Source organism: Vicia villosa, linkage group LG5, assembly GCF_029867415.1.
Source record: "Vicia villosa cultivar HV-30 ecotype Madison, WI linkage group LG5, Vvil1.0, whole genome shotgun sequence".
Classification (NCBI taxonomy): Eukaryota; Viridiplantae; Streptophyta; class Magnoliopsida; order Fabales; family Fabaceae; genus Vicia; species Vicia villosa.
In genome coordinates this window covers 161,808,226-161,835,409 of record NC_081184.1, presented here as the reverse complement: position 1 = coordinate 161,835,409, position 27,184 = coordinate 161,808,226, and the positions used below count along the sequence as shown (strand labels likewise).

The window sequence follows — 27,184 nt, the reverse complement described above, 5'->3', positions numbered from 1 at the left end:
TCGCTTTGTTATCTTCTTTGTATATACTACTTTCAACATTAATGAAAGATTACCCAATTTCAATTTGGAATTGGGGGCAGACGTAGTCGTAGCGAGGACGATCGACGAACTGCCTAAACAAATATCGTGTTCTTGTCGCTTTTACTTTTTCATTTACATTCTGTTCATATTTGGTTATAATAGCAAATTGATCAACGATTCGAGTGTTAAGATTGTGAATTAAGAACCTATATAAACATCACAATCCATCACATATTGAATCACCATCAATTTGATCATTATCACCAAGTGTTTGTATATTTGTTTCTATCACTCTTACTGCATTGCAAACATTGTCCATCATACAAGAAGTTAATCTGATTTTCAATAAGAGCAACGCTTTGATTCTGCAACATATACTCTTATCACTTATCTCAAGTCTTCGACTGGTTTTAAACACATATACAATCGTTTCGATAGTGGTTCGGAATAGACGCGAGTCGATTCAGAATCACTTCCGCTGAAAAGTCGTTTAACTCCGTAAAACTGTGAACGATCTATTCACCCCCCTCTAGATCCTAAGGCCAGCGTCTAACAGTTTTGGACTCCTTTTTCCTTCACTAAACTAAGCGATGTTGAATTTCTTCAACATATATATTTTCAACCAACCTCCAACACATGTCTTGTATGTTTTAAACTCTAATTACTTTTAATAAGTTTTAATATGTCATTTTCCCCCAATTTTAATGAAAATGGACAACAAATATTCTAAAGGTACATTAAACTAAATAAGAATTATGAGTGAAGGTTTGTGGGGTTTGTTGGTGAATAAAATCTGCGGGTTTTGTCCTCCACGACGGGTGGTTCTTGGGGGTTTTTATCAAGAGGCGTTCATTGAGGATTCGGCTGAGTGTAACGATTGAGGAACGGGGAGTTCAAGGAATCAAGACACTGCAGAAGGGAATCAAAGTGAAGCTCTTGGATAACCTTGATCTTGCTAAAGATTAAGGGGGAAGAAGATTCAAAGGATCGACATAATTGGTTTATCGTTTATCGCTTTGTTATCTTCTTTGTATATACTACTTTCAACATTAATGAAAGATTACCCAATTTCAATTTGGAATTGGGGGCAGACGTAGTCGTAGCGAGGACGATCGACGAACTGCCTAAACAAATATCGTGTTCTTGTCGCTTTTACTTTTTCATTTACATTCTGTTCATATTTGGTTATAATAGCAAATTGATCAACGATTCGAGTGTTAAGATTGTGAATTAAGAACCTATATAAACATCACAATCCATCACATATTGAATCACCATCAATTTGATCATTATCACCAAGTGTTTGTATATTTGTTTCTATCACTCTTACTGCATTGCAAACATTGTCCATCATACAAGAAGTTAATCTGATTTTCAATAAGAGCAACGCTTTGATTCTGCAACATATACTCTTATCACTTATCTCAAGTCTTCGACTGGTTTTAAACACATATACAATCGTTTCGATAGTGGTTCGGAATAGACGCGAGTCGATTCAGAATCACTTCCGCTGAAAAGTCGTTTAACTCCGTAAAACTGTGAACGATCTATTCACCCCCCTCTAGATCCTAAGGCCAGCGTCTAACAGTTTTGGACTCCTTTTTCCTTCACTAAACTAAGCGATGTTGAATTTCTTCAACATATATATTTTCAACCAACCTCCAACACATGTCTTGTATGTTTTAAACTCTAATTACTTTTAATAAGTTTTAATATGTCATTTTCCCCCAATTTTAATGAAAAAGGACAACAAATATTCTAAAGGTACATTAAACTAAATAAGAATTATGAGTTTTTAGTGGTTATTATGACTTTGTTTATAGATTAAAATAATAATAATATTTTATTAGAAACATTCCATTATTAAAAATTTTGAAATTTATTTTATTTATAAAATTTTATTTTTAGATGATTTAACGTATGTTTATGAAATATTAGCATGAATATGTTCTATTAATCTCAAATATCTTTTTTATTGAAATTAAAAAAAACAAATTTTTGGATTTTTTGTTGTTTGATATTTATCTAAAACCTAAAATATTATATAATTTTATTAATTGTTTTTAAATCATACGACATTTCATCAAACTCTACTAAAAAATGCTGATGTGGTTAAATGTTGGCGTGGTATCTCCAATACTCAACAAATTATATATTGTTTAATTAAATATTATTTTCAAAAATTAAAAATGAAAAAAATTCTAATTTTTCTATTATCTTCATAGATGCTTTCATTTATTTAAAAATAAAATAAGATTAGATTAAAAATTGACTGGATCTATAGAAGTTCATATTTACTCCATTATATTGCTTTGGCGATAGATTATTTAAAAATAATCTCACGCCTAAATTAAGCAATATTGGATTACATATCTTACACATGGTGCAGACAAATTATCACATTTTGTTTATTGGCTTTAGAAAAACATAAAAGGGTTGTGGAGCATATATATGTATTTCAAGGGCAGAAGACAACTTTATAGTTGGTACCACTTGGGCATGAAGGTAATTTAGTACCATCGTTAGGAAACTCAATAGCATCAGGGCAAGAAGATTGTTGGCAAGTTAGTACTTTGTTGCATCCATTAGAGGTTGGACCAAATTGCATTGGAATGTTGAAACCATCAATCACAGATAAATCAAAGTAATCTTGATTGTTTCCACCGTTAAGGGTAAATTCGGCAAGTGTGAGTGGAGATTTACCAGATAAGGTGCAACTTAGGGCACCACCACAGTCACCGGTTTGACAACTACCACGACCTGAGCCATCAAAACTGCAACCAGTTCGGCCCCATACTTGGCCAGAAATTCCAGCTGGGATGTCTATGCTCCATGTTTGGCCTGAGTTTAACTGCCTACCGCCGCCGCTGGGAGTGGCAGCTGGCCAGACAGTGTAAGAGCATTGGTTGATGATGTCAAATCTTGCAGCATGTGCAGATATCAAGCACAAAGTGAAGATAGACAATAGTAATATTTTTATGGGAGACATTATTTAATAATAAGGATGAGAAGAGAAGAGAAGAGAGTATTTTGTGAGTAGAAAGTGGGAATTGATGGAAGTTTATACAGGGCGCAAACAGGGCCTTAATTACTATGAAACTGAGGTGCCGTATGTGGAAAATTGTTTATACTGAAAAGTCTATTATATACAAGCCGCCATGTCTTATTATCTTTCAAAACTGCATATAATGACTATTATTACAAGCCGCCATGTGTATTATCTTTTAAAGTTAAATTTGATGACATAAACACGGTAAGCTCTATTGAATTTGCTGCTGTTTTACTAATCAAATCTTTTGGATATTTTATTCAACGTTCTAGTAGTACACGTCTACGTGTAAATTAATTACTAAGTTTGGCTTAATTTCCATTTCTATATTAATTTTATTTTCTTTATACGAGGAAGTATTTTTTTTTCCAAAATGGTAAGGTTCAAGTCGCCACATGCCTAAAGACAGATTTCTTTCTAATAACCGGATTAATTTAGAGAAGGGAATACCTAAACACACTCGGACACCTAAGTCTACACTTACTTTTTTTTTTTTTGACAAAGTCTACACTTACTTAGACACAAGAGAAGAGTACATGGAGGACAAATTGGTGCCTTCAGAAGACTTGTATGGCTCTCATAGTTTCAAAACTACTAAGATAAAAAAAAAAATCCTCTAATGAAGATTGAGAGCGAAATCATACGTTTGCTCCAAGAAAATATAGATTTGGTTGCTTGGGCACTCTTAAACATGTCACCCATAAACCCACACGCCATCAATCATCTCTCCTCCTTTAATGTAAATTTTAAATCTATTATTTAGATGAAGCATAAGATAGGAGAAGAAAGGCAGGATTATATGTGTGGAGAAGTTTAAAAATTAAAAGAGGTTTATCATCAAATGAAGTATCCTATTTGGCTAAAGCGGTGATGGTTAAAAAAATTCAAATATGACCGATTATTTCAAAGGATAAAGCTAATATGTGTCCCAAGAGCATAAGTTAAAAAACTTAAAAATAGAAAATTTGTATTGGAAAACATAATAAACACATTAATTATCAACTTTTAATTAAAACAATGTACGATTTTTAAAAAAAAGTTTCCACAATTAACTCTTAACATGTGTCCTTAGGAAATAGTATAATTTTTTATATAATTTTCACATTTAACTCTTAACATATGCCCTTTGAAAAAAAATTTGATATAATTTCCACATTTAACATTACCCTATTTCAAATAGCATGTGCAAAGGCATGAGTATTTTATTAGTAATTTATTTAATAAAAAATATAAATTATATCGAAAAAGTTAAGGTTTTGTTTGATAAAATTAAATTAAAAAGCTAATAGATAGTTGAAAAGTTAGCTTAAAGTTTTTTAAAATATATGTAAGTTGGGTTATGAGGGCTCATCAAAGGTTATGGTCAGTTTCTAGAATCAAATCACTACTACGAAAAAGAGTTTTTTATCGAGAATTTCTTTAGCCACCTCCCTATGGGGGTCACCCCCAGCGAAAATCCCAAAATACCCCTGCTTCGGAAATGAACTTCCGAAGCGCTTTTTTTTTTAAAAAAATTTCCATAATTCGGAAGTGCATCTCCGAAAACACCTCATGGGGGGTGTCTTCGGAGATGAACTTCCGAAAACATGTCTTCGGAGATGAACTTCCGAAAACACCTCATGGGGGGTGAATTCGGAAGTTCATTTCCGAATTATGCAGAAACTGTGTTTTTTTTTATGTTTTTTCTTAAACAGTCTCGCATTTTAATTAAACGCAAACGCCAAATAAAATAAGCGACATATAAACAGAAAATACTAATACGATAAATAAAATCCAAATAATATATACAAGCCGAACCAAATAGTAATAGTGTGCGCAAGATACAATCCGAAAACAAAAACTAAATAAACCCGACCACTACTGGGTGTGCCTAACCCTCTCACCCTGAGCCCTCCTCTACCGCCTGTACCCCGCCGCACGGCCCGCATCAGTGACGATCGTCTCCATCACGGCGACTGCATCTGGACCGCCCTGAAGAACGACACCCCGATCCAAGGCGTCCCGCCCAAGCATCGTTATCCGCTGGCAGATCGGCAGGAGATCAATGGCGTGGTCATCCTCGGCCTGCTGGTTCTCCAGGATCTCCTCATGTGCTGGCCTAGGAGCGTCGGGAACGTCGGGTCTCAGTAGAGGATGGGACACCCGGTAGAACCATGTAACGTACCCCTCCTCACTGTGCCAGTCCTGTGTGACCCGAGTGAGACGGTACTCCTGCGGTACCACATGATGCTGCCAGTCCTCCCATATGGCAGTGAGCTGCACTCGGGTCACTGTGTCGGGAGCTGCCTCAAAGGGTGACCTGGGTATCCGCTGCACGAATCCGAACTGACGCATGCACCGCTCAGGGAGATACCGGACCATGATGCCGGTCCCGCATGCCAACCAGCCTGAATATAGAGCAATGCCGTCAAAGGGGACAATATGGGCGTAGTCGGCGAACGGCCTCCAGGTGACGTCGTCGTGCATCGTGCGGTCCAAGTACAAACGGTATGGTACCACCGCATCGTTCCCCCTCTGGAGAGCGTATCTGGCGGCCCTGGGCATGGCGTCAACGTACGCAGGATCGATGTGGAAGCCGTGGATGCGGGAGAAGTAGGAGATAATCCAGCTCTGAAACACAAACACGATAATGTATTAAAAATAAATACGAAACATAAATAAATAAATAAATACGATAATGTGTTAAAATAAAACGTACCGTAAGTAGTGTGCACACTACGCCAAATTTAAGCTGTAGCAGCGCAGCTACTAAAGCGCTTTTAGCAAAAGCGCTCTCGTAGGGTTCGCTAAAAATAAAATTAATAAACAAAGAGAAAATGATGCAAAAAAAGCGCTCTGGTAGGGGGGTATGAGAGCGCTTTTAAAAAGTGCTCTGGTAGGGGGGTGTATGAGAGCGCTTTTAAAAAGCGCTCTGGTAAGGGGGGGTATGAGAGCGCTTTTCAAAAGCGCTATGGTAGGGTTGTCTATTAAAGCGCTTTTCAAAGCGCTGCTATAGGGGGGTTTAATGAGAGCGCTTTTTAGTCAAAAGCGCTGGTATAGACCAGGCTATGAGAGCGCTTTTCAGAAGCGCTTTAGTAGCCTTTATTACTAAAAAAACCAAAAACACGCTTCTCACCGGTTACTGTTTCTCACTTTCTCTCTTTCGTTTTCTGTTCTCTGCACGCGAAAAACCCTCACTGTATCTTCATCATCCTCCATCGCCCTTCCGTCCACCACCATCGGTGCCATCCACCACCGTCGGCGTCCCTCCGTCTACACTCGTTTTCTCCTCCGTCTTCATCCAGAACCTCACCGCCGGTGAGTTTTAGGCTTCATTTTCTTTTGTTATTTTTCTATCACTTATTTTTTCAGTGAAAATTTTGGTATCAAAGATTGGACTTCTGCCTGCAACTTGTTTGATGAAATGCCTGAAAGAAATTTGATAGCATTTCTATAGTAAAACAAATGGATTCATATTAAGTTTATTTTCATATGTAGTTTATATTCCAAGTTGAAATTTGATATAATCCATCAGTTTAGTTTAGTTTAGTTCAGAGATTGGGAATGATTTATGGGTTTAGTTTTAAGGGTTTCAACTAAGGGATGTTGTTTTTCTTTACCTTGCACAGTTGCACTGCAATTTGAGAATGAAGCATATTACATGTTTGATTAAATGTCTTTAGAGTGTATTGTTGAGTTTGAATGATATTGTGCTTCTCTTTGAGTTTTGGTTTTGGTTCATGTTCATGGCTGCCCGAGTTCATTGTGTAAGACATGTTTGAAGTGAACTTAAGTATGTGTTAATTGGTTGGTGTAGTGGCTTCCCGGTTTCTAAGTTAATTGATTCAAAGGTGGTTGGAATTGATCTCATGTTTTGAAGTGGAATTAAGTCATATTTTGTATTGATATTATTTGATTTTGATTCTAAAGACATCGTTGAGCTTTGGCTATGGTTGAGTTTACTTTCTTTCATCTTGAACTTGTTTGAAGTGAATTTTGAGAGCCAATTTATACGTATATCATGGCTGTCCGGAATGTTGGTTTAGGGATTTAGAACTTTTTTTGAACCCAATTTCTCATGTTTAGGGAATATATTTGCTAGATAGGGGTTACTTGTGAAGAGTGAAAGTTTGATCTCATTCAAGAATCTTACATTGTGTGGGTCTAAAAGTTGCTTACTACTATACATGTAATTAATTGTTCTCTCTCGCCAAAGTAATATGTTGCGTTTTATTGCTTCTGATTCATTCCGTGTATCCTTTGCGATTTGACAGAAACGCATTATACCGTTATGTTTCTTAATAATTAGTTGTTTTTGTTTAGCTTAATTAATTAAGACATGAGTGTAATACTCATTATTCCGACATGTGGAATATTCCCTGATTTTTAAGTGATGAACTTACTAACTTTGTAACTTTTAGATTATATTTAGTAAGACTCATTATTCCGACATGTGGAATATTCTTGATGTCAATAATATTAAGTGATGAACTTACTAACTTTGTGAATTGAATTCGCCATAGGGGTTACTTGTGAAGAGTGAAAGTTTGACCGTTTTTATTTAGCTTAATTAAGACATGGATAAGACATGGATGAATTCAAACCGATTGTCGAAAGAGTACGAGAAAGGGGTATGGGAATTCGTTGAGTTTGCGGTTGCGCACTCCGAAGACCCGCTTCGAATGCCGTGTCCTTGCTTGGGTTGCTGTTATGGGGGTAAGGTTGACGGGAATAAGTTGGCATCCCATTTACTACGGTTTGGAATTGATAGAAGTTATACATGTTGGACAATGCATGGTGAGAAAAGTAACGGGAATGCTGAGTCGAGTTGTAATAGGAAGTATGCTTCAAACGACGATTGCACAGACACATACGAGTGCGATCGAGTCGAAGAGATTGCAGAAGCGCTTGAAGAAGATCTTGCGGATTGTCCCAAAATGTTTGAGAGGTTGGTAAGCGATGCAGAGAAACCGTTGTATGATGGTTGTTCAAAATTCACAAGATTGTCTGTGGTGTTAAAGTTGTACAACTTAAAGGCGGACAATGGATGGTCGGATAAAAGTTTCACAGAGTTATTAGCCCTTATGAAAGATATGCTACCAAAGGATAATGTTCTTCCCAATCGAACGTATGAAGCCAAAAAGATGTTGTCCTCTATTGGCATGAGCTATGATAAGATACATGCATGTCCAAACGATTGCGTTTTGTTTCGAAACGAGTATGCAGCGTTGAATGAGTGTCCTAAATGTGGTGCCCCTCGATATAAGAAAAAGTTGTCTCCTGCTAAAGTCTTATGGTATTTTCCTATAATTCCGAGATTTAGACGCATGTATCGTAGTGAGACCGATTCAAGACACTTGACTTGGCATGCAGATGAAAGAATTATTGATGGAAAGTGGCGACATCCGGCAGACTTACCACAATGGATGAAAGTTGATACTGATTATCCTGAATTTGGAAAAGAAGCAAGAAACCTTCGGTTGTCATTGTCTACTGATGGAATGAACCCGCATGGTATTCAAAGTATCTCGCATAGCACATGGCCTGTGATTCTTATGATTTATAACCTACCTCCGTGGCTATGCATGAAGCGTAAGTACATGATGTTATCTATGCTAATTTCTGGGCCTAAACAACCAGGGAATGACATAGACGTATACTTGGCACCGTTAATCGAAGATTTAAAGTTTTTGTGGGAGAACGGTGTGGAGGTTTACGATGGGTATAGGAAGGAAAGTTTCAACTTGAGGGCGATGTTGTTTGGAACAATTAATGATTTTCCAGCATACGGAAATCTATCCGGGTACAGCAATAAAGGTCAAAAGGTGTGTCCTGTTTGTGAAGATGAAACCGATACGACACGATTGGATTTTTGTCAGAAGAATGTCTTTCTCGGCCATCGTAGATTCTTAAATTCTAATCATCACTACCGTGGGTGGAGAAAAGCATTAAATGGAAAGGCCGAACATCGTACAGCCCCACCTTTTTTGTCAGGTGATCAAATTTTTGAAAAGCATTCAAATTTTTATTAATGATAATGACTTTATATTTACTATTGGTTTAGGGCATTTCATCTTGCCAACTATACTTATCGTCACCGAATTATCGACTAGTTGGCAAGGGAAAAGTGCACAACACTTTGGGAGATTTACTTCACCATAGACCGCTCCCGGATGGACACCTGAAAGTATCGGTGGATGTTGTATTAGATCATGATGCGATGCTACCGGTACCTGACATGGTCTCAGAGACGACATTGCTGCGAGATGCAATAGGATCATTTGTTGCATGGCCCTCGGAGCTCATTACCATTAGTGATGAGGTATATTGAAAACAATTATGAATCATTTAGTTTTCGAATGTCAATTCTAAACCGTTTATTAATTATGTTTTACATTTTAATTTTAGACTGCTCCTATAAAACCCGCAATTAAGGGTAAAGGGATTTTACAGGAGGAGGAGTCTGTTGCATCACTAAAAGAGGTACATTTAAAGTGTTAATATATAATCTAAATCTAAATCTGCATGATTTTTTATTTTACCTAACTTATATGATTTTTAGGCATCCGCTCGGGAGTCACAACAAGTGACGCAGCAAGTTCGTAGCGTACCACCCACTGGTCCTCCGAAGATAGCGGCAAAAAAAGGCGGTGCTTTTGTGGCTCGGTACCGGACGACGCTCGTAACAATGGTTGATATGTCCGATTTGAAGGATGGTGCTTTACGTGAAATCAATATGGATGAAAGTGTCTTCGGTATTGAATTCAAGTCACATATTGCAATTGATGACTTGGAAGAGATTTTTACGCATGAACAACTAGGCGTCGGTAATATGCACTCATACATCCGGTAATATTCACTCATCCGATATATTATTTAATTAGTCCCACAATATAATTTATTTACACATTTCAATGAAAATAATCTAATGTTTATTATGTTTTTATTTAAGGTTGTTGTATGACAGAGTGTTGCGCGGGACTGTATTGTCTAACAGATTCCGTTTCGTGTCTTCCGCCCATTGCAACGGAATGGCAATTGCTTCGTAACCGGAATCAGTTAGACATCTCTTAGTCGATAGATTCATGTCCACCGGCAATTCAGAAAGTCTGCATCTTTGGGCGTATAATACCCGACCAGTAGGGTTAGTTTCTCATTCTTGGTTCATCTAATCTCTGTTTCTTTTGTGTATAGCAAAATTTTCATATAACCTATTGTTTTAATTTATAGAGCACACTGGTTTTTGCTTGCTATCAACCCTATAAGAGAAGTCGTGTATTATCTGAATTCGGTAAATGGTGACTGGACCAATTATCCGGCTATGAAGGAAATCGTTGATTTGTAAGTGGGATCGTTCTAAATATTCGTGTATATTTATATATTTACTTATTTGTGGGATTGATCTAAACATGCTTTTATATATTTGTTAATTAGATCAATACAAGTGTTCCGAAGTCAACGGGACGCACAGGTATCTCGGACTAAATCAAACAACATTACTTGGATCAAAGTGCAGGTACATTATTTTTCACAATTTTGCTTATAATATTTATGCTACTTGATAAAACAAGACAACTATAAAATCTTATTTGTTTTTCTATGTAGTGTCCGCAACAGCGAAACAGTTCAGATTGCGGATACTTTGTTTTGAGGTTTATGAAAGAAATCCTTCAGTGAATCAATTAGAGATTCCGCTCACGGTATGAATTTATAACTTAAGATAATTTCATATAATTTATTACATTTAACTAAATATATCATTCATATTATGTTTTTGTTTTGTAGTACCTTGACGAATTCCGTGCTGCTGGGTACCCGAGACTTAAGTTGGAAGAAATCAAAGAGGATTTGTGTCACTTTTATATTAAGCAATTTTTCATGTAGGATTTGTGTCAATTTGAACTATAATATTATTGATGTTGTAATGATGTATATATATAATTTTGGATATTATAATGGTATTATATTAGTATATATATATATTGTCTTACTGATGGCTGAAATTATATCGTCGAAAATATATTACAGGTCGAAAATATTACAGGTTGAAAACATATTACAGGTCGAAAATATTACAGGTCGACTGGGAGGATTAAATTACATGCTGCACATTAAAATACCTCATTTAGCAACGACAGCGCTTTTAAAAAGCGCTCTTAAAGGTCCACCTACAAAAGCGCTTCTTAGTAAAAGCCTTGCCAAAGAATAATAAAAAAGCATAAAAAAAAAAACGCAACATACGAAAGCGCTTTTGGAAAAGCGCTCTTATAGGGGGGGCTACCAGAGCGCTTTTTCCAGAAAAGCGCTCTTATAGGGGGCTACCAGAGCGCTTTTTCCAGAAAAACGCTCTTATAGGGGGGCCTACCAGAGCGCTTTTTCCAGAAAAGCGCTCTTATAGGGGGGCCTACCAGAGCGCTTTTGTTACCTACGCCAGCGCTGGCTTTCACAGCGCTTTTAAGCGCTTTTAAAGCCCATAAAAAGCGCTTTTAAAGCCCCAGCGTGTTGTAGTGGCAGGATCCGACCAACTGCCTCGTCCTCCAGTTGGAGGCCTCATTCAGCTTCTGGTAGAGGTATGCCAGAGTAGTTGCCCCCCAGTTCCACTGGTGAATGGTATCCAGGTCCATGAAGTAGCGGAGGTAGGTCACGTCGACGTACCTGGCACTCTTGTCCACAAAGCATGCAGCGCCTACCACATGCATGTACCAGCACCGGAGAGCGCAGCCGCGGTGATACTCTGTGAATAGCTCGTTACCCACACCCTCATCCTCGGTAGCCGCGTCCAGATGGTGGTCAAAATAAGTGCTCAGTGTGGTGAACCGGACATGAGGCCCAGAAGTCGTGACGCACTCAAAGTGAGCAACCTCGTGCTCCATGCCCAAGTAGAGCGTCATCCACTCAATGGCCTCCACCCTCTGGATCTTGGAGTGGGTCAACAGCGTCCCCCTAATCGGCAGGTGGAAAAGACACTGCACGTCATGCAAAGTGATCGTCATCTCCCGAACCGGCAAGTGGAAAGAGGACGTCTCCTTGTGCCAGCGCTCCACAAATGCCCCCTGCATGCCGGTGCTGATGGTGGTGTACCCCGTCATGCAGAGCCCGCTGAGCCCTGAACCTCGCACATGGTCGTTAAACCACTCAGCTGCTGGTTTAAACAGACTGAAAATCTTGCGGGCGTGGTTCACCATTTTCAGCGGCTCTCTCTCCTATTACAAAAAAAAACAAATAAGCGACATATATTAAATAAGCGACAAATAAACGGTTAGATTATAAAAAATGGTGACAAATAAACGGTTAAATTAAAAAAAATACCTCTCCCTCCCAGATCCGCCGAGCGACGTGATCGTGGTAGTGAATCAGCACGGAAGTGTCAAAGGGCCCTCCCGGATAGCCATCCTCCTGCTCATCCTCCTCCCCGGGTGGAGGGTCAACATCCGGTACACCCTCCGGCTCGTGGTATGGCATTGGCACCTCCTCCTCCTCTCGCTGGCGGGAAGAAGATACCCGAGCCAGCCGACTCCTAGATCCAGATGAAGAGGTACCCTCTCCCACGTCCTCGGGTACTCGTACACGGCGTCCCCGGCCCCGCCCCCGTCCCTGTATCGACGCCAGCTGCGCCGCCGCCCGCTCGCGTCTAGCCGACGCAGTCTGGGTCTCCCTACCCTGTCTGATGCGTGCTGGTTGGTTGCCTGACATGTTCCTGTAAACAATTGAAATCGATTAATATGCGAGACAAAAGAAGAAACAAAAATAATTGAAATTCTGATACAGTTCGGAAGTTCATTTCCGAAAACTGGGATGGAGGTGTTTTCGGAAATGAACTTCCGAAACACCCCTGCGAGGAAGTTTTCTGCAACTTCCATGGCAGACCCCTAAACCAAACATCAAACCTATGTCTACACATTCTAAACATCCTAAATATCAGTATAAACCTAACCTAATACTTTTTTTGCTATTTGTAAACACCCTAATATACATTTTAATCATAGATCTTAAAATCAAAATGCTTACCGATTGAATGGATTGGAGGACTTTTGAATGTAATAGAGCAAGTAGATGGAGCCTTTGAGGTAGCTTGGAACTGGTTTGCACAAAAATCTCTTGGGGTGTGAGTTTGGAAGAAGATTAGGGTAAATGATTAGGGGGAGGGGGCTGTTTTGCTTAATTTGCAAAACGCGCAGTATTTCGGAAATGAACTTCCGAAATGCTGTTTTCGGAAGTGCATTTCCGAAATAAGTCAAATTTTTTTTAAAAAAAGGCGCTTTCGGAGATGCATCTCCGAAAACACCTTTTTCTTGCATTTCGGAAATGCATTTCCGAAGTCAGGGGTATTCTGGGTTTTTCACCAGAGGTGGACTAGAAGGTAAGGAGGTGGCCAAAGAAATTCTCTTTTTATCTAAATTGAAACATAACTTTTATTTTGGTTTGGTGGGTGAGGTGTAGCTAGACATTTCTAGGAGGAGACTGTGGCATATTCCTACATATATAGAGGGACTATCCTCAATTCGGTTATTTTGTTGCTTGTCTTATCGCTTTCGTTTATCATCATTTATTGAATCTTTCTCATGATTGCACATCTTTTGAACCAAGTTTGAAATTGATTCGTTATCATTTTAGCATGCATAAAACAATGGTTACATTTGAATTTGATCAAGATCTTTTTAGTCAAATGCATGAGTTTGTGGAATAAAAGCTATATGTGTTTGATTCAAGTTAGTTGCAAAGAAAAATCTCAAAGTGGCTTTTAAAATCATGAAAATTTGAGTTTTTAAGTATTTGATTCGAATCAATCAAAATACACACTCATTCTAATTCGAATCAAATCCAACGGAGGTAGACCAAAACTTTCAAAATAATTTGATTCGAATAAGATTTTTTACAAGATTTGAATCAAGCAATTTTCTGTCACCACTGCTCCATTTGATTTGAATCACACTTTGCACATGATTCAAATCACACCGTTTTCAGCATTTTTCTCAAGGGCCTGAAGCAGTTGATTCGAATCACAGTTTGTACATGATTTGAATCACAGGGTCTTTGGTTCGAATCATACATTGTACTTGATTTGAATCAAGTGAAAAATGGGTCAAAAATCAAATTGCTTTTATTCTACTTGTATTTTATTATGAGAGATATGTGATTGACTAGGGGAGACGTTGTCTTGAAATTAACCATTCTTTGAGAGTGGTTAAATATTTTTCAGGTTGTTCCATGATTGAGGAGTTGTCAATGGCACTAACAAATTCCGGTAAAAAGAATTAGGTTTTTCTCTCAAGATTTCCTTAGTAATGACTTTGTGGAAGGCTACAGATACGACAGAGTTATTCTCGGATCTTCAAACAATTAACCGCACAAGGAATCGGTAGAATCAAAAGGTTGGTTGCTACTAATGATGGCTTGGAGTAGAATTGGTGATACTGAAAGATTCTTGCAATGTCAATCAAGTAAAGAATGCGCAGAAGAGTTTTGTGTTAAGCTGTATACAAGTTAAGATCCAGAATCGAAGATTTATTTTCTTCGACATTATTATGGGCTAGTGATTGTATAAACTCTTGGAGTATTTGGCAAAATAAGGAAATTATGTAGGTTTCAATGGAGAACCATTGAAGAGTGCACGTAGACTCACGCGAGGAAGACATAGTCGAAGCATTATAAATCTCGTTGTCATCTCACTATCCTTTTACTCTTGCATTTACATTGTGTAATATATTACATGCCTAGGTTTTCCAATTCATATAGTAGTTTTTTGTTTATTGTATTGATGGCGATTTATTGCTTAAGATTTTGTTTTGTTGAAACTTAGACCTAATCGAACTTTAGTGGTGATTAAAATTTAAGAAACTAGTTGAGTTTAGAATTCACATATTGAATCATTGTATATTCTCCTCTTATGAATTATACTAGAGGTATCGGTTGAATACCCTGTGTATCATCAATAATTCAATATATGATATTTTGTACATTGATTAAGTGTTTATGGGCGTTAATTTCTACTCATGTATAACTCACTCTATTTCGCTCTAAAATAGTTTCGCGCGCATACTTTAAAAAACCTCTGATGTTTCGTTTTTAAACAATCGTTTGATTTTAAAAAGAGAGAGTTTATTCTCCCCTCCTCTCGACTTTTTTCTTACACCATATTCTCAACCAACATAGATAACGCAGGGATTAATGGAAAGTTTGCCACTTTTCCCCTCGTTTTGTTTTTCCATTGAGGTGAAATCCTCAACTTTTCTCGTCGGTCGGTTCTTTCACCGAGGTGAAATCAACAACAAACTATTCTCTAGGATATATTTGTTTGCATTTCAACACTCTGCATTTAAGGCAAATTTCTGTAGTATTTACATTCTAATAGAATAGTTTTCATCAGTAGGAATTTTATGATGCATGAATCTCCAAACAACCATTGAGTGAGAGGGTGGAGAGTCTTTATCCCAAGGAAAGTTGGACCAGAGTATGGAAGGATTAGGTTTAAGAATAGTATTATATGCTGTTTTGAAATTGAGGTCTCCATGAATAAAGTTTTTCCAAACCAAAGAATCCTCCACATTAAAATCTGGAATGCTAACAGTAGAGATTATGTTAAGAAGACTACGAATAGCCAGTTGCAAGTTATTATTGATAGTTCAGCCCTGAGGAGTCCACCAATCACTAACCATGGTTTTCAAATTCTTGTGGAATTTTGCAGGCACGTTGAATTTGTCTGTCAGAGGTTCACCAATCCAATTGTTAATCCAAAAATTGACCTTGTTGCCATTGCCAATTATCCAGATGTTGTTCTCTTTAACTATGTAAATATACCTGGATTATAACTTTCTTATAATCTATTCTCCTTGAAGGATTATACCTGGATTCTAAAATAAATTTCCCTAAAAATATGCATTATTTTCCTTTTAAAAATATGCAGTTGCTAGAAAATAAAAGAAATATTTACATACATTTCAAAAAAAATAATTAATTAAATAGAGACATTAGTAAAGTTATTAATACAACAAACAATTTTTAAGTAAGAGTCCTACCTTATTAGTTATTAACTTACACGTGGTACTACTAGAATGTTGGATAAAATATAGAAGGATTTGATTGATTAATAAAACAGCAGAAAATTCAATACACATGGCGTCTAAATAATAGTCGTTATATGCAGTTTTTAAAGACTTTTCAGTTTAAACAATTTTTCACATACGGCACTTGAGTTTCATACTAATAGAAATATTGTTTGTGGCCTATATAAACTTCCATCATCTCCCACTTTCTACTCACAAAATAATCTCTTCTCTTCCTTATTATTACTATTGTCTCCCCAAAAAAATGTCTCTCACAAAAATTTCATTGTTGCCTATATTGGCTCTCTTCTTGATATCTGCACATGCAGCAACATTTGACATCGTCAACCGATGCTCTTACACTGTCTGGCCAGCTGCCACTCCCAGCGGCGGTGGTAGGCAGTTAAACTCAGGCCAAACATGGACTATAAACGTCCCAGCAGGAACTTCATCGGGCAGAGTTTGGGGCCGAACTGGTTGCAGTTTTGATGGCTCAGGTCGTGGTAGTTGTTCAACTGGTGACTGCGGTGGTGCCCTAAGTTGCACCTTATCTGGTAAATCTCCACTCACACTTGCCGAATTTACCCTTAACGGTGGAAACAATCAAGATTACTTTGATTTATCTGTGATTGATGGTTTCAACATTCCAATGCAATTTGCTCCAACCTCTAATGGATGCAACAAAGTAAGAACTTGCCAACAATCTTCTTGCTCTGATGCTTATCAGTATCCGAGTGATAACACTAAAACAGTTTCATGCCCAGGTGGTACCAACTACAAAGTTGTCTTCTGCCCTTGAAATACATATATAGCTCCACAACACTTTTATGTTTCTTTCTAAAGCCAATAAACAAAATGTAATAATTTGTCTGCACTATGTGTAAGATATGTAACAAAATTTTGCTTAATTTAGGCGTAAGATTATTTATAAATAATTTATCGCCAAAGCAATATAATGGAATAAATAAGAGCTTCTATAGATCCGGTCGTTTTTTTCTAATTTCTTTTTTTATTGTTAAATAAATGACAGCTTCTATGAAGACAATGGAAAAACGATATTTTTTTTAATTTATAGTTTTTTAATAATTATTAAAAATTATATAATTTTTTGAATATTGGAGATATATCCCATCGACATTTAACCACGTCACCACTTTTTAGTAGAGTTTGATGAAATATAATTTTTTTGAATAGGCAATGGAATTACTTTAGAGCATAAGGGGTGCTCACCCGAAAGTACATAACGGAAAAACTTCTACCGCTCAAAACAAGATAGCGGGAGAGTATTCCAAGAGTAAAAGTTACAACAAGATTTGCGCCTATAGAAGGAGCAAAGCCACCTCCAAGAATTGGAAACCACCCCACCCCAACATTCATTAAAGCTAAAAGACTCCTGTTTGAAGATAATACCGTTCCTTATCATCCAAATACCCCACACCGTCGCCAACCAAATAACCGCTATCGTGTCCCTAACAACCGAACCTTTCACCTTATGCATTGCAAACGGGTACCTAACAAAGTCCTCGTATGGAAGATTCTTGATAGTACCAATCCACCGATAAGCCTTCGTCCACACTTCCTTCACTACCTCACAACCACCTAAGAGATGAGAAATGTTCTCATCCTCCTTATTACAAAAGACGCATAGTAAAAGACTAGAATCCAGAATGCCCCTCTTAAATAATTAGTCCTTCGTAGCTATACGGTTGTGGATGATTATCCATCCGAATAAAAGAAGTTTAGACGGAGATTTTACCTTCCATAAAAGCTCAGCCGCTTTAACAATTTTAGGATCAAGAGGAGGACCGGAAAGTTTTTCGAAAAATCTGTTGTAACAAGATTTGACCGAGAAATTTCCGTCCAAGGAAGGCGTCCATATGAACCTGTCAGCTTCGTTTGCGGCTGGAACACAGTCTTTGATATGCTGCAACAGGTCTGTCCGCAGCCCCTCATCCGTCACTGCCTGCATTACGAATATAGCACCTTCATTCCAGACCCAGCCATTACATTGGAACCCTCCTGCCGCAGCCACAGATAACAAATCACTACCAGCTGCCACGAACAGTTCTGGATAAGCTGCAGCTAGAGATTGTTTCGCTGCCCAGCATCCATACCAGAACGGTATGTCAGCCCCACTGCCAATGATACAGTCCACTGCCCCTGCAAAACCATGTGTTAAAAGAGAAATATAATTGTCAGATAATATCAAGTCCCTCCACCAAATTGATTAATTCCATGGAAATGTTGTATATTTTTAAGACAATGAATAAAATAAAAAGATATAATGTTCCGTACTTAAATTAGAATGTGATTGGTTCGTAATGATGAATTCTTGCTACAGTGATATAAATCTCTCATACGGCAACATAGAGGTGGACCAATAAGATTAGCATTTCAACGTTCAGTTGTAGAGTCTAAAAGAGTGAAACGTAAGTCTGACTTGAGAAAGTGTACCCTAAAACTAATGTGTGTTACTTATATATGAAGGACAATTTTATCGGGCTTTGCACTATTGGGCTTGATAGTTGAATCTTACGCATATTGGACATTTGGTCTGCCCAAAACAGTTTTTCCCAAAGCTTGTCGGGCGTTTTATGGGCTAGGAAGTGTTTCAAAATTTAGGTCGACATCTCATCATTAAGACATTTTGCTGATTTTCAGACAAGTGTTGTTAGCCTCAGAGGTTATAGTAATGCGTTCATTTATATGGCATTAAAGTGTATTCTGGTTTGCTTGTATTTACAAGGTAAAATTATACCGTTGATTTCAACTTTACATCTTCCTTTTTCACCATTTCCTCAGACTGAAATTCAGCTTTATCTTCGTGAAAGCAATTTTTCCTCCCATCAAAATATTTGTCTGAGGTGTTTACTTTGTCTTTATAATAGGATATCCTTCACCTTGCATTTGACCTTCATACTACTACAAAAAACACATGACACCTCAGAAGTGAAATGCATTTAACATCGGCTAAAGAAGCGAGGTAACGAAAGGCGTCAAAAAAATTGTCACTTAACACCTCGGTGATTTAAATACTTAAGGGTCAAATTATATGCACATGGGTTTGAACGCCAACAGCATCACTTTTATTATTTTCAAAACTAGCGTATCTTATATCTCGGTTTATCTAAAAAAAATCGAGGGGTAAGGTTATTTCTTTTTGTAAAATAACTATTACATTGTTTACCCAAAATATTATATTGTTTACAGCGAATATTAAAATAAATAATAAAATAAAAATCATTTTCTCTAGAGACCTAGATAAAAATCAAATTCCTTGAAGATCTAGATTTTAAATATTTGAATTATTGAATTTTGGAGAAGATCAAATATTGGGTGCAAGATTATTCTATACGGATCTTGCACATTGTTTATGATTTAAAAATGATAAGATAATTAAAATTAATATTCAAATATATAATTTTCGACTCAAATAAATATTTAAGAAAAGATATCTTGAACCCAAATAATTTTTTGCTCTTGCAATCCATCATAGAGAACTTTTTCAAGCGTCTTTAAATTTCAAGCATTTCATGTTTCATTTAGGTTAGAAATATTAATATTCATCATGCTTTTGTACTGGATGTCTCTTAGGTTTCACGCAGATCACTAATAGAAGGTTCTTTAGCATTGATACTCGTGAAACAGACGACACGAATTTGTTTAAGGACGGTGATCAATATTCTCAATTATCACGCCAAAATTATTCAATTCCCTCGGTTTTTGACGAAAACAAAGGTAAAAAGTGTATATTTTTTTTTAACATTATATTGTTTACACAAAATATTAAATTACATTATTATAACAAATACAGTGTTATTATAGTAGCTGCTGTTTATGGAGAACAACACATCTTTGCTCTAATCTAGATCTCATTGCATACCTTTTTGTGCGCACTTTTCAAGTTCAAGAATTTGAATCCATCCAACTTTTTATAAGTTATTCAAAGGTTGATATCCTATCTTTATTTAACCGGAAGCAAAAATAATTTTCTGCACTTGGAATTCATCATTGAGAACTTTTCCAAGATTTTTTAAGTTCCTAAATTTCATTATCGTTTCGTAATGGTTAAATCTTGTATCGTGGAAGCTCATTCTTCTTTTTGCCAAGTATCCGATGAGTTAACTCTTCTGTCGGATTTTAGGATTTACCTCCACACATATGTACATATAGGATTCAAAGATGTTGGTCCAAGGTCCATTTTAAATAGGGGCCTCATAAATATGTCATATATTTTTATTTCGTTACCCTGAAGATATTTTAATTGAGGAAGAACTTTATGCTTTCTACGAATGTCTTGGCTATGAAGAAGGGTTTCTTCCTTCCAAGGTAGGTCCCTCCATGCATAGGAAGCAGTTGATCGTCAATCGTTCCATTGTGGAATCAATCAATAATCTTTAAAAAACATAGATCTTTGGTGATAATAGAGAGTCACCCTCACTCATTGTCATTTTTTACATGGCTTGTTTTTGCACTTGCACATAATATGGCTTCCTTAAGGAAAATTTTTGATCTTCAACAAGAATGATTTTAAGGTCGCCGCTACAACTTCTTCAGTTCGAGCTCTTAGTCCTCATCCGGATGGATCTGATGTTCGTGCCACCAACCACACTCCTTTGGTCTTATGTGGTCGAGATCAGTCTTCTGTCGGGCACTCTACAAATAATACATTTCATGTGAAGCTTTCATCTCAGCCAAAAATAAAATGAGGTATAATGCCAAGGCGTGCCATGTTTTTTATTTTAAAAACAACACATTTCCTCGTTTTTTGATTTAACCGATGGGACAAACAATTCAGGCTACAAATCTCAGATATTGTAGTTTATGTTTTTATTTATTTATTTATTTATTTATACGTGTAAACTAAATGATCTATCCCTTTGGTTTTCATAATAACCGAGGGATAAAATAATCAGATTTTACTATAAAAACACTTGTTAAATAGATTTTATCCTACTGCTAACTTATATGTAGCCTCCCTGCACCCGTAGGCATCATTCTTTTGGAATGGATTACAAGACTGGAAAAATCTTCAAAGTTCTTCTATCTTGAATAACACATTTTTCTGCCATTGCAATCTATCTCACATAATGGTGTTGATTTTGTTATTGTTGTTGTATTTTTGGAATAACCTTCAAATGTTGTCAATAAAAAAAACATCATTGTTTTTCATGGGTTGACAACATTGAGAAATATATTCGTAAAAATGGTGTAAATTGCATACAAAAACTGGTGACTAGTACAAAAATAAAATGGAAACATGACATGTTACTTTCAATTATTTATCATTCACCATTTTTTTTTAAACCTAATTTTACTAAAACTGAGGGGTTACCTTATTTTATTTTATTTTTCTATTAAAATAAGAAAATATTTTTTCCTCGGTTTTTAAAAACACTGAAGGGTTTTGTTACACAACCGCAACAACGAATCTCTACCATATATTCATAAAGGAATAACACTCAAGATATTTCCAAGTCATCAATCCACAAAAAACTATCTATCTTTCTTGTGAAATATTTACCATGCAAATATTTTCTCAAGATAATGAAATATTGGAACTTAAAGAAACTTGCAAAAGTTCTCTATGATGGATTGCAAGTGGAGAAAAAATATTTTCCAATGTTAACAAATAAGTCCGTAGTTGGAACGAATAACTCCTTAGAGGTTAGATGCATTCAAGTTTTAGAAGTTTGAATTACAACGACTATGATGAAACTCTATTTGTTGTAATAATGTTTTTTAATATTCTGTGTAAACAATGTAATGTAAAAAAAAAAGTTATTCACCTAGTTTTTCTAATGAACATGAGAGATACACTTTTTTACCTCGGTTTTTGAAAAAATCGTGGGTATAATTGTTGCATGATTATTAAGGATATTGATCACCATCCTTACACAAATCATTTTCGTTCATTTCATGAGTATCAAGGCTTAAGACACTACCCTTAGTGATTCGCGTGAAACATAAAAAAAATTCATTATAAAAGCATTCTGAATATAAAAAAAATAATGTGATATCATGGAGCGCTTGAAACTATATAACATTCAACACTTTAAGGTCTTCAAAAACATTCGCCGTAAAAAGATCTCTATGAAGGATTGCAAGGGCGCAAAATTATTTGGCTTTAAGGTTTATGATCTTAAATATTTATCTTTGCATAAAATCATTTATTTATCTAACCTTTGTTTTGTTTTATATCAGAAACAAATACAAGCAAAAGCCATAGAGAATATTCTGCACCCATCATTTGATCTACCCCAAAATTTAATGATTTGAAAATCCAGCATTTTATCATCATTGACAAATCAATTTTTCACTACAACATTTTTGGCCTACGGCCACGCTAAATTTTTTCACAACTCAAAAATTGTGGCCACGTATAAGCTTTGGTCAGGGTTTTTAAATCGTAGACATATGTTTTGAAAAATTGAATCCGGAGTGTGAAACTGTGGCATTTACTTTATTTGCCATGATTAACAAACTGTAGATATTTTAAGCCACAAATAAAAACCACGGCATTATAATTTTCCCTTCAAACTGTGGCCCAAACCCAAATAAATATATCCGGCCAGAACTTCCCCCTTTTTTTTAGATTCCCTCTTGTTAATTAGTTTCTCTCTTTCATCATTCGCCTCTCTCCCTCTAAGGGTATGTTTGGTAGTGAAGAGAGAGTGAAAAGAGAGAAATAGATAAGAAAGATTGTGAAAAGAGAGAAATATATGAGAAATAGAGATGATTTGATGGGTTGATTGTTTTAAGAGAAATACAAAAGAAATAGAGAAGAAAGAAGTATCAATTTTTTATAAAAATACCAAAATACCCTTAATTAAATAATTTAATTTAACTTATTAGCAATTCAATAAAAAATATAATAATGTTGATACAATAGAGATTATTATTATAAATATTAAAGAAACCCTCGATTTATATTATCCACTTGTTTGAAATGTATTTTCAAGCAAATTTTTATTTTGTGCATTTGAAACAGAGGCTTGAAGACCATTTGCTTTAATTTGCTATTCATTTCTTCAGCATAAATAACTTACATAAAGTAATAATATAACATTGGAATAAAGGATAAAATTGGAATAACAAACGTTTGAATCATTTCTCTCGTCCTTCTTCTCTAAGATGAAGAGAAGATAAAAGTAGTGGGTCCTACAGTTTTTAAATCTCTCTTCTCTATTTCTCTGCATTCCAAGCAAGAGAAAGTGATAATCTCTTCTCTCTTTCTCTCTTCTCTATTTCTCTCTTTCTTATTTCTCTTCAAACAAACAAAGCCTAAAAGAAAAACTCAACCGCTTCAAAGAAACACTCAGTCGCTTCTTCTCTCCCTCTCATCATTCGCCTCTCTCCCTCTCTCGATTCATCCAAACACTCAGCGGCCGGAGGAACAAGTTCAGATGTCGCGAATGGAAAACGATATGAGGATCGTGTTCGATGGTGAACGAATGGAGGATAGAAACAGGGTCGTGTTCGATGGAGAAATTTCTTGTTCTCACTTCTCTCACTCACTCATTCATGGTAAATTTCTTGTTATCACTTCTCTCACTCACTCAATCCAAGATTTTTCTGATTTCTGTATTTTTAATTTAGGGTTTGTGATGATTGTTGTTGTTTACAGGTGAGTAAAGGACTTTGAACCAATTATCTCACTCTACAGGTGATTAGGGTTTGCGTTTTTCATTTATTGTTGTTTCTATTACTCTCTCAGTTCTCTAACTCTAATGTATGTTACCTGTTCTTAACAAGGATTTTAACAAGGTCAAAGTGGAATGGTTCAAGGTCAAAGTGGAACGGAAGTTAACTGTAAGTGTATTAACTAGAAGAGATGTTGCTAATTGTTATGTTTAAACTGGTATTGGTATGTTTAAACTGGTATTGGTATGTTTAAACTGAAACTGAAACTGATGTATGTTGAAACTGATGTTGAAACCGAAACAAAAATAATGTTGTTCAATCGAGCTTTGTTCGTTTGAGGAGTTACTATCTTGACTATTCTAGATTACACAAAATTACTATCTTGACTTTTCATACTACTATTCCAATTCCAACTATGTCACATTTGCTTCATCAGTGGCTTCATTTTTTGAAACAACAGCAGCTTGGACCATAAAACCTTTCAACATGCTGATTTACTTATTTTACTCTCAATTGTTTATTTGGATCCTCAAATTCCCAAGTATCAAGGTTTTAAACAAAGATCAATGTCAATGTGACCAAGTTTTTTGTTATGTAGCTGAAAATGCAACATGATTGCAATCGACCGGGATTCTTTGCAATATCAAGAGTTGTGATGCGACTACAACCAGTTATTTAATCTCTATTTGAAACCTTACTCCCTATCTCTCTTGATTTCTCTCACTTCCTCATCTCCTCATGCTTACTTTTATTGTTATAGAGTTTATCTTCAAGTTACCTTGTTGACCAAGAACCCGTTATCACTCCTATGTAAAACTTTGTTATATGTAGTTGGAAAACTATTAGGTTGTCTTAAGAAAGGGTAGAAATATAATAGTGATATATCCTCATAAGTACTTAATATAGAAATGTAGTTCTTTCTATCTGATTTAGTTATTTCTCTTTTAAATAATTATGATCATGGTTTGTTATTTTGAGAGTTTAAAGATGAAGCCCCTGGACTGATTCATGATGGTTACCTTTCATGGTTAGTAGAAATCATTTTTCAATTTTTACTTTGCACGTGAGAGTGAGACATTTAATTATGAATTTGTTATTTTTAATTGTGATAGAGAGATAGTCAAACTCAAATGTCTCACACTCTCACCAAATGAAACTTGCTTGTGAGTGTGAGGTATACACGTGAATACAAATCTTGGTGCTTATATATACTTTTTAAATTAATTTATATTATCAGGCTTGCTATTTCTACACCAATACTTCATACACCGTACAGTACACTGTATACTATTACCAAACAAAATGGCATAGCACAGAAACCAAAGTAAATATGTCTTATTAAAAAATTAAATTTAATATGCTTTTTGTATATATCTACGGTGTAGTGTTTGAAAAGAGTGTACATATATCATTTCTCTTATATTATTGGGCTCTGGTTAGTGATTAATTGCATTAAATCAATTTATCTTTTATATTGTAAGCCTAACTCTCCAATTTCCTGGAATCAACATGGCTTATATTTGATCTTCTTGAATCATCCAAGGAGTTTATTATTCAACAAAACTGGGCTTCATCCTGTGACTCAACATAATTCATTTGTCCTTATTTGAATTATTGTAGCAACCTGTTTTCATACTACTATTCCAATTCCAACTATCTCACATTTGCTTCATTATGTCACTATACATGTTTTTCCATTTGCCATATTATTTTCACACTAATATCAATTATTGAATCAGTATTCCTTCAATACCATCTTGTCGTGAGATTTGCTTCCAGCTTTATAATTTTGTTTTATATTATTACTATTCATTCACATGTGAACCTCTCTTGACTATATGCTTTGCCAACCATTCAAAAGAGGTGCTATCCATTCACACACAAGTCTTTATTTCTACTGAAGATGGCTCTTCTAGGTATGTAACTAACTCTTTGTTTGTCTTTGAATGGTTTACAAGGGTTATTTTATATGGCATCATTTGCAATGTGTCACTGCTATTCTCTGATGTCGATAATATTAGGCTTGTTGAGTATGATATCTTGCTGTTAAATATGATCCATTCCGTCCTGAGTCAAGCCATTCCATTAGGTTTTATTCCACTCTGCTATGTACTAGTCTATCAATCCAAACACAGCTTAAGTCAATTTTAGGCTATTAAAGTTTGAAATAAAAATGTAGTTTCCTATTTTGAAAAAAACTTACAACATAGAACTGCATCTGAGGAACATCTGCTTTCATAAAAATGTGAATTGGAAGTTATGCAATGTGTAAGGTCAGTACCAAAGTCAATTATTGAGTGTACATATAATTATAATTTCACTTCAAGTAGGTAGCTGTTGCCTTTTTAATTGAAAATCAATAATTCATTGATGACTTTTTGATAGTGTTGCGGGCTGACTTCATTATCTTTGTCTTTACAGGGTCTTGTGAGTGTTCTTATATCACTAGTTGATACAGTTGGGGAGTGTTGCGGGTTGACTTCATTATCTTTATCCTATTCAAGCCTATATGTATTGATACAGTTGGGGAATGTTCGGGTTGGTCAAAACCAAATATTGAATACAAGGAAGCACCTCTAGGGATGATTATCTGTTTGTAGTGTTTATAGCAACTTTTTATCACTCAAGTTTTTATATTTAGTTTTTGATGATTATCTGTTTTGATGTTATTGTTATTGACGTATAGACAATAAAATAATTTGTATTCATACAATTATAGTAATCAAGCTTTAAATTCTTCAAAATTGACGCAAGTGATTGGTGTGTTGGTTTGAAAAAGAAAATTGATTTCACTATTGGAGTACTTAGAACTGATTCAAAAATTGATTTTTGATATGTAAAATTGACATGTTTAATTGAATGTAAAATTGGCCTACATATAGCCGCGATTTTAATTAGTGGCCATAAACAAACCGTGGCAAGACTTTGAAACTAAACCGTATGCTATAAATTAAATAGAAACTGTGGTTTTACGATCTGGCCACCGTTTTGTACTCATGGCAAAGACAAACCGCGGCCTCAATCTAGATACCTAAACCGTGGCCTATACAAGCCACGAATGTCCATAAAATCTGGCACAAACAAGAAAACTGTGGATTATACTTTAGGCCACGCCCGCATATCTCACAGTCGGTTTTCTGTGGCCAAACTGTGGTCAAAGCGTTACACCACGGTTATTTTGCATATAGCCGCGGTTTCGTGGCCGTGGCAGGAGACCTTTTTTTTGTAGTGTTACTTTACTATTATGTGTATAAGATGTAATATTTTGGGTAAACAATATAATTTGAAAACAAGTTAATTTATTAATATTATGTGTAAACAATGTAATGATTTTAAAAATCTCTCTTACCTCTCAGTTTTATTTATAAACCGAGAGGTATGATGCGCTACTTTTGAAAATTACTAAAATATAGATGTTGGAGTTCGAACTCATGTGCATATATCTTTA

At 35.9% G+C, this 27,184-nt stretch overlaps 2 protein-coding genes and 1 long non-coding RNA gene across 4 annotated transcripts; 2 read left to right on the top strand and 1 right to left on the bottom strand.

Moving 5' to 3' along the window:
* Nucleotides 1-2,218: 2,218 nt before the first annotated feature.
* Nucleotides 2,219-3,138, bottom strand: LOC131608017 (thaumatin-like protein). The gene has a single exon (XM_058879960.1). The coding sequence runs from the start codon at nt 3,008-3,010 to the stop codon at nt 2,480-2,482; it is 531 nt and encodes a 176-aa protein (XP_058735943.1). The 5' UTR covers nt 3,011-3,138; the 3' UTR covers nt 2,219-2,479.
* Nucleotides 3,139-16,300: 13,162 nt separating this feature from the next.
* Nucleotides 16,301-17,071, top strand: LOC131608015 (thaumatin-like protein). Its single transcript, XM_058879959.1, has one exon. It carries the CDS (start codon nt 16,358-16,360, stop codon nt 16,889-16,891), a length of 534 nt encoding a protein of 177 aa, XP_058735942.1. The 5' UTR covers nt 16,301-16,357; the 3' UTR covers nt 16,892-17,071.
* Nucleotides 17,072-23,349: 6,278 nt separating this feature from the next.
* LOC131603599 (uncharacterized) lies at nt 23,350-26,967 on the top strand. 2 transcript variants are annotated; one of them, XR_009284467.1, is made up of 4 exons: nt 23,350-23,619; nt 23,720-23,758; nt 23,848-25,652; nt 26,158-26,967. It is a non-coding gene; the product is annotated as an uncharacterized LOC131603599 (long non-coding RNA). The 2 variants fall into 2 exon arrangements; XR_009284466.1 differs by having other exon boundaries at nt 23,355-23,619; nt 23,848-26,967.
* Nucleotides 26,968-27,184: the final 217 nt, after the last annotated feature.

What these genes read in the sequence shown, in the direction of transcription:
- LOC131608015 (XM_058879959.1), top strand. Translation starts at nt 16,358, where the DNA reads ATGTCTCTCACAAAAATTTCATTGTTGCCTATATTGGCTCTCTTCTTG.
- LOC131608017 (XM_058879960.1), bottom strand. Translation starts at nt 3,010, where the DNA reads ATGTCTCCCATAAAAATATTACTATTGTCTATCTTCACTTTGTGCTTG.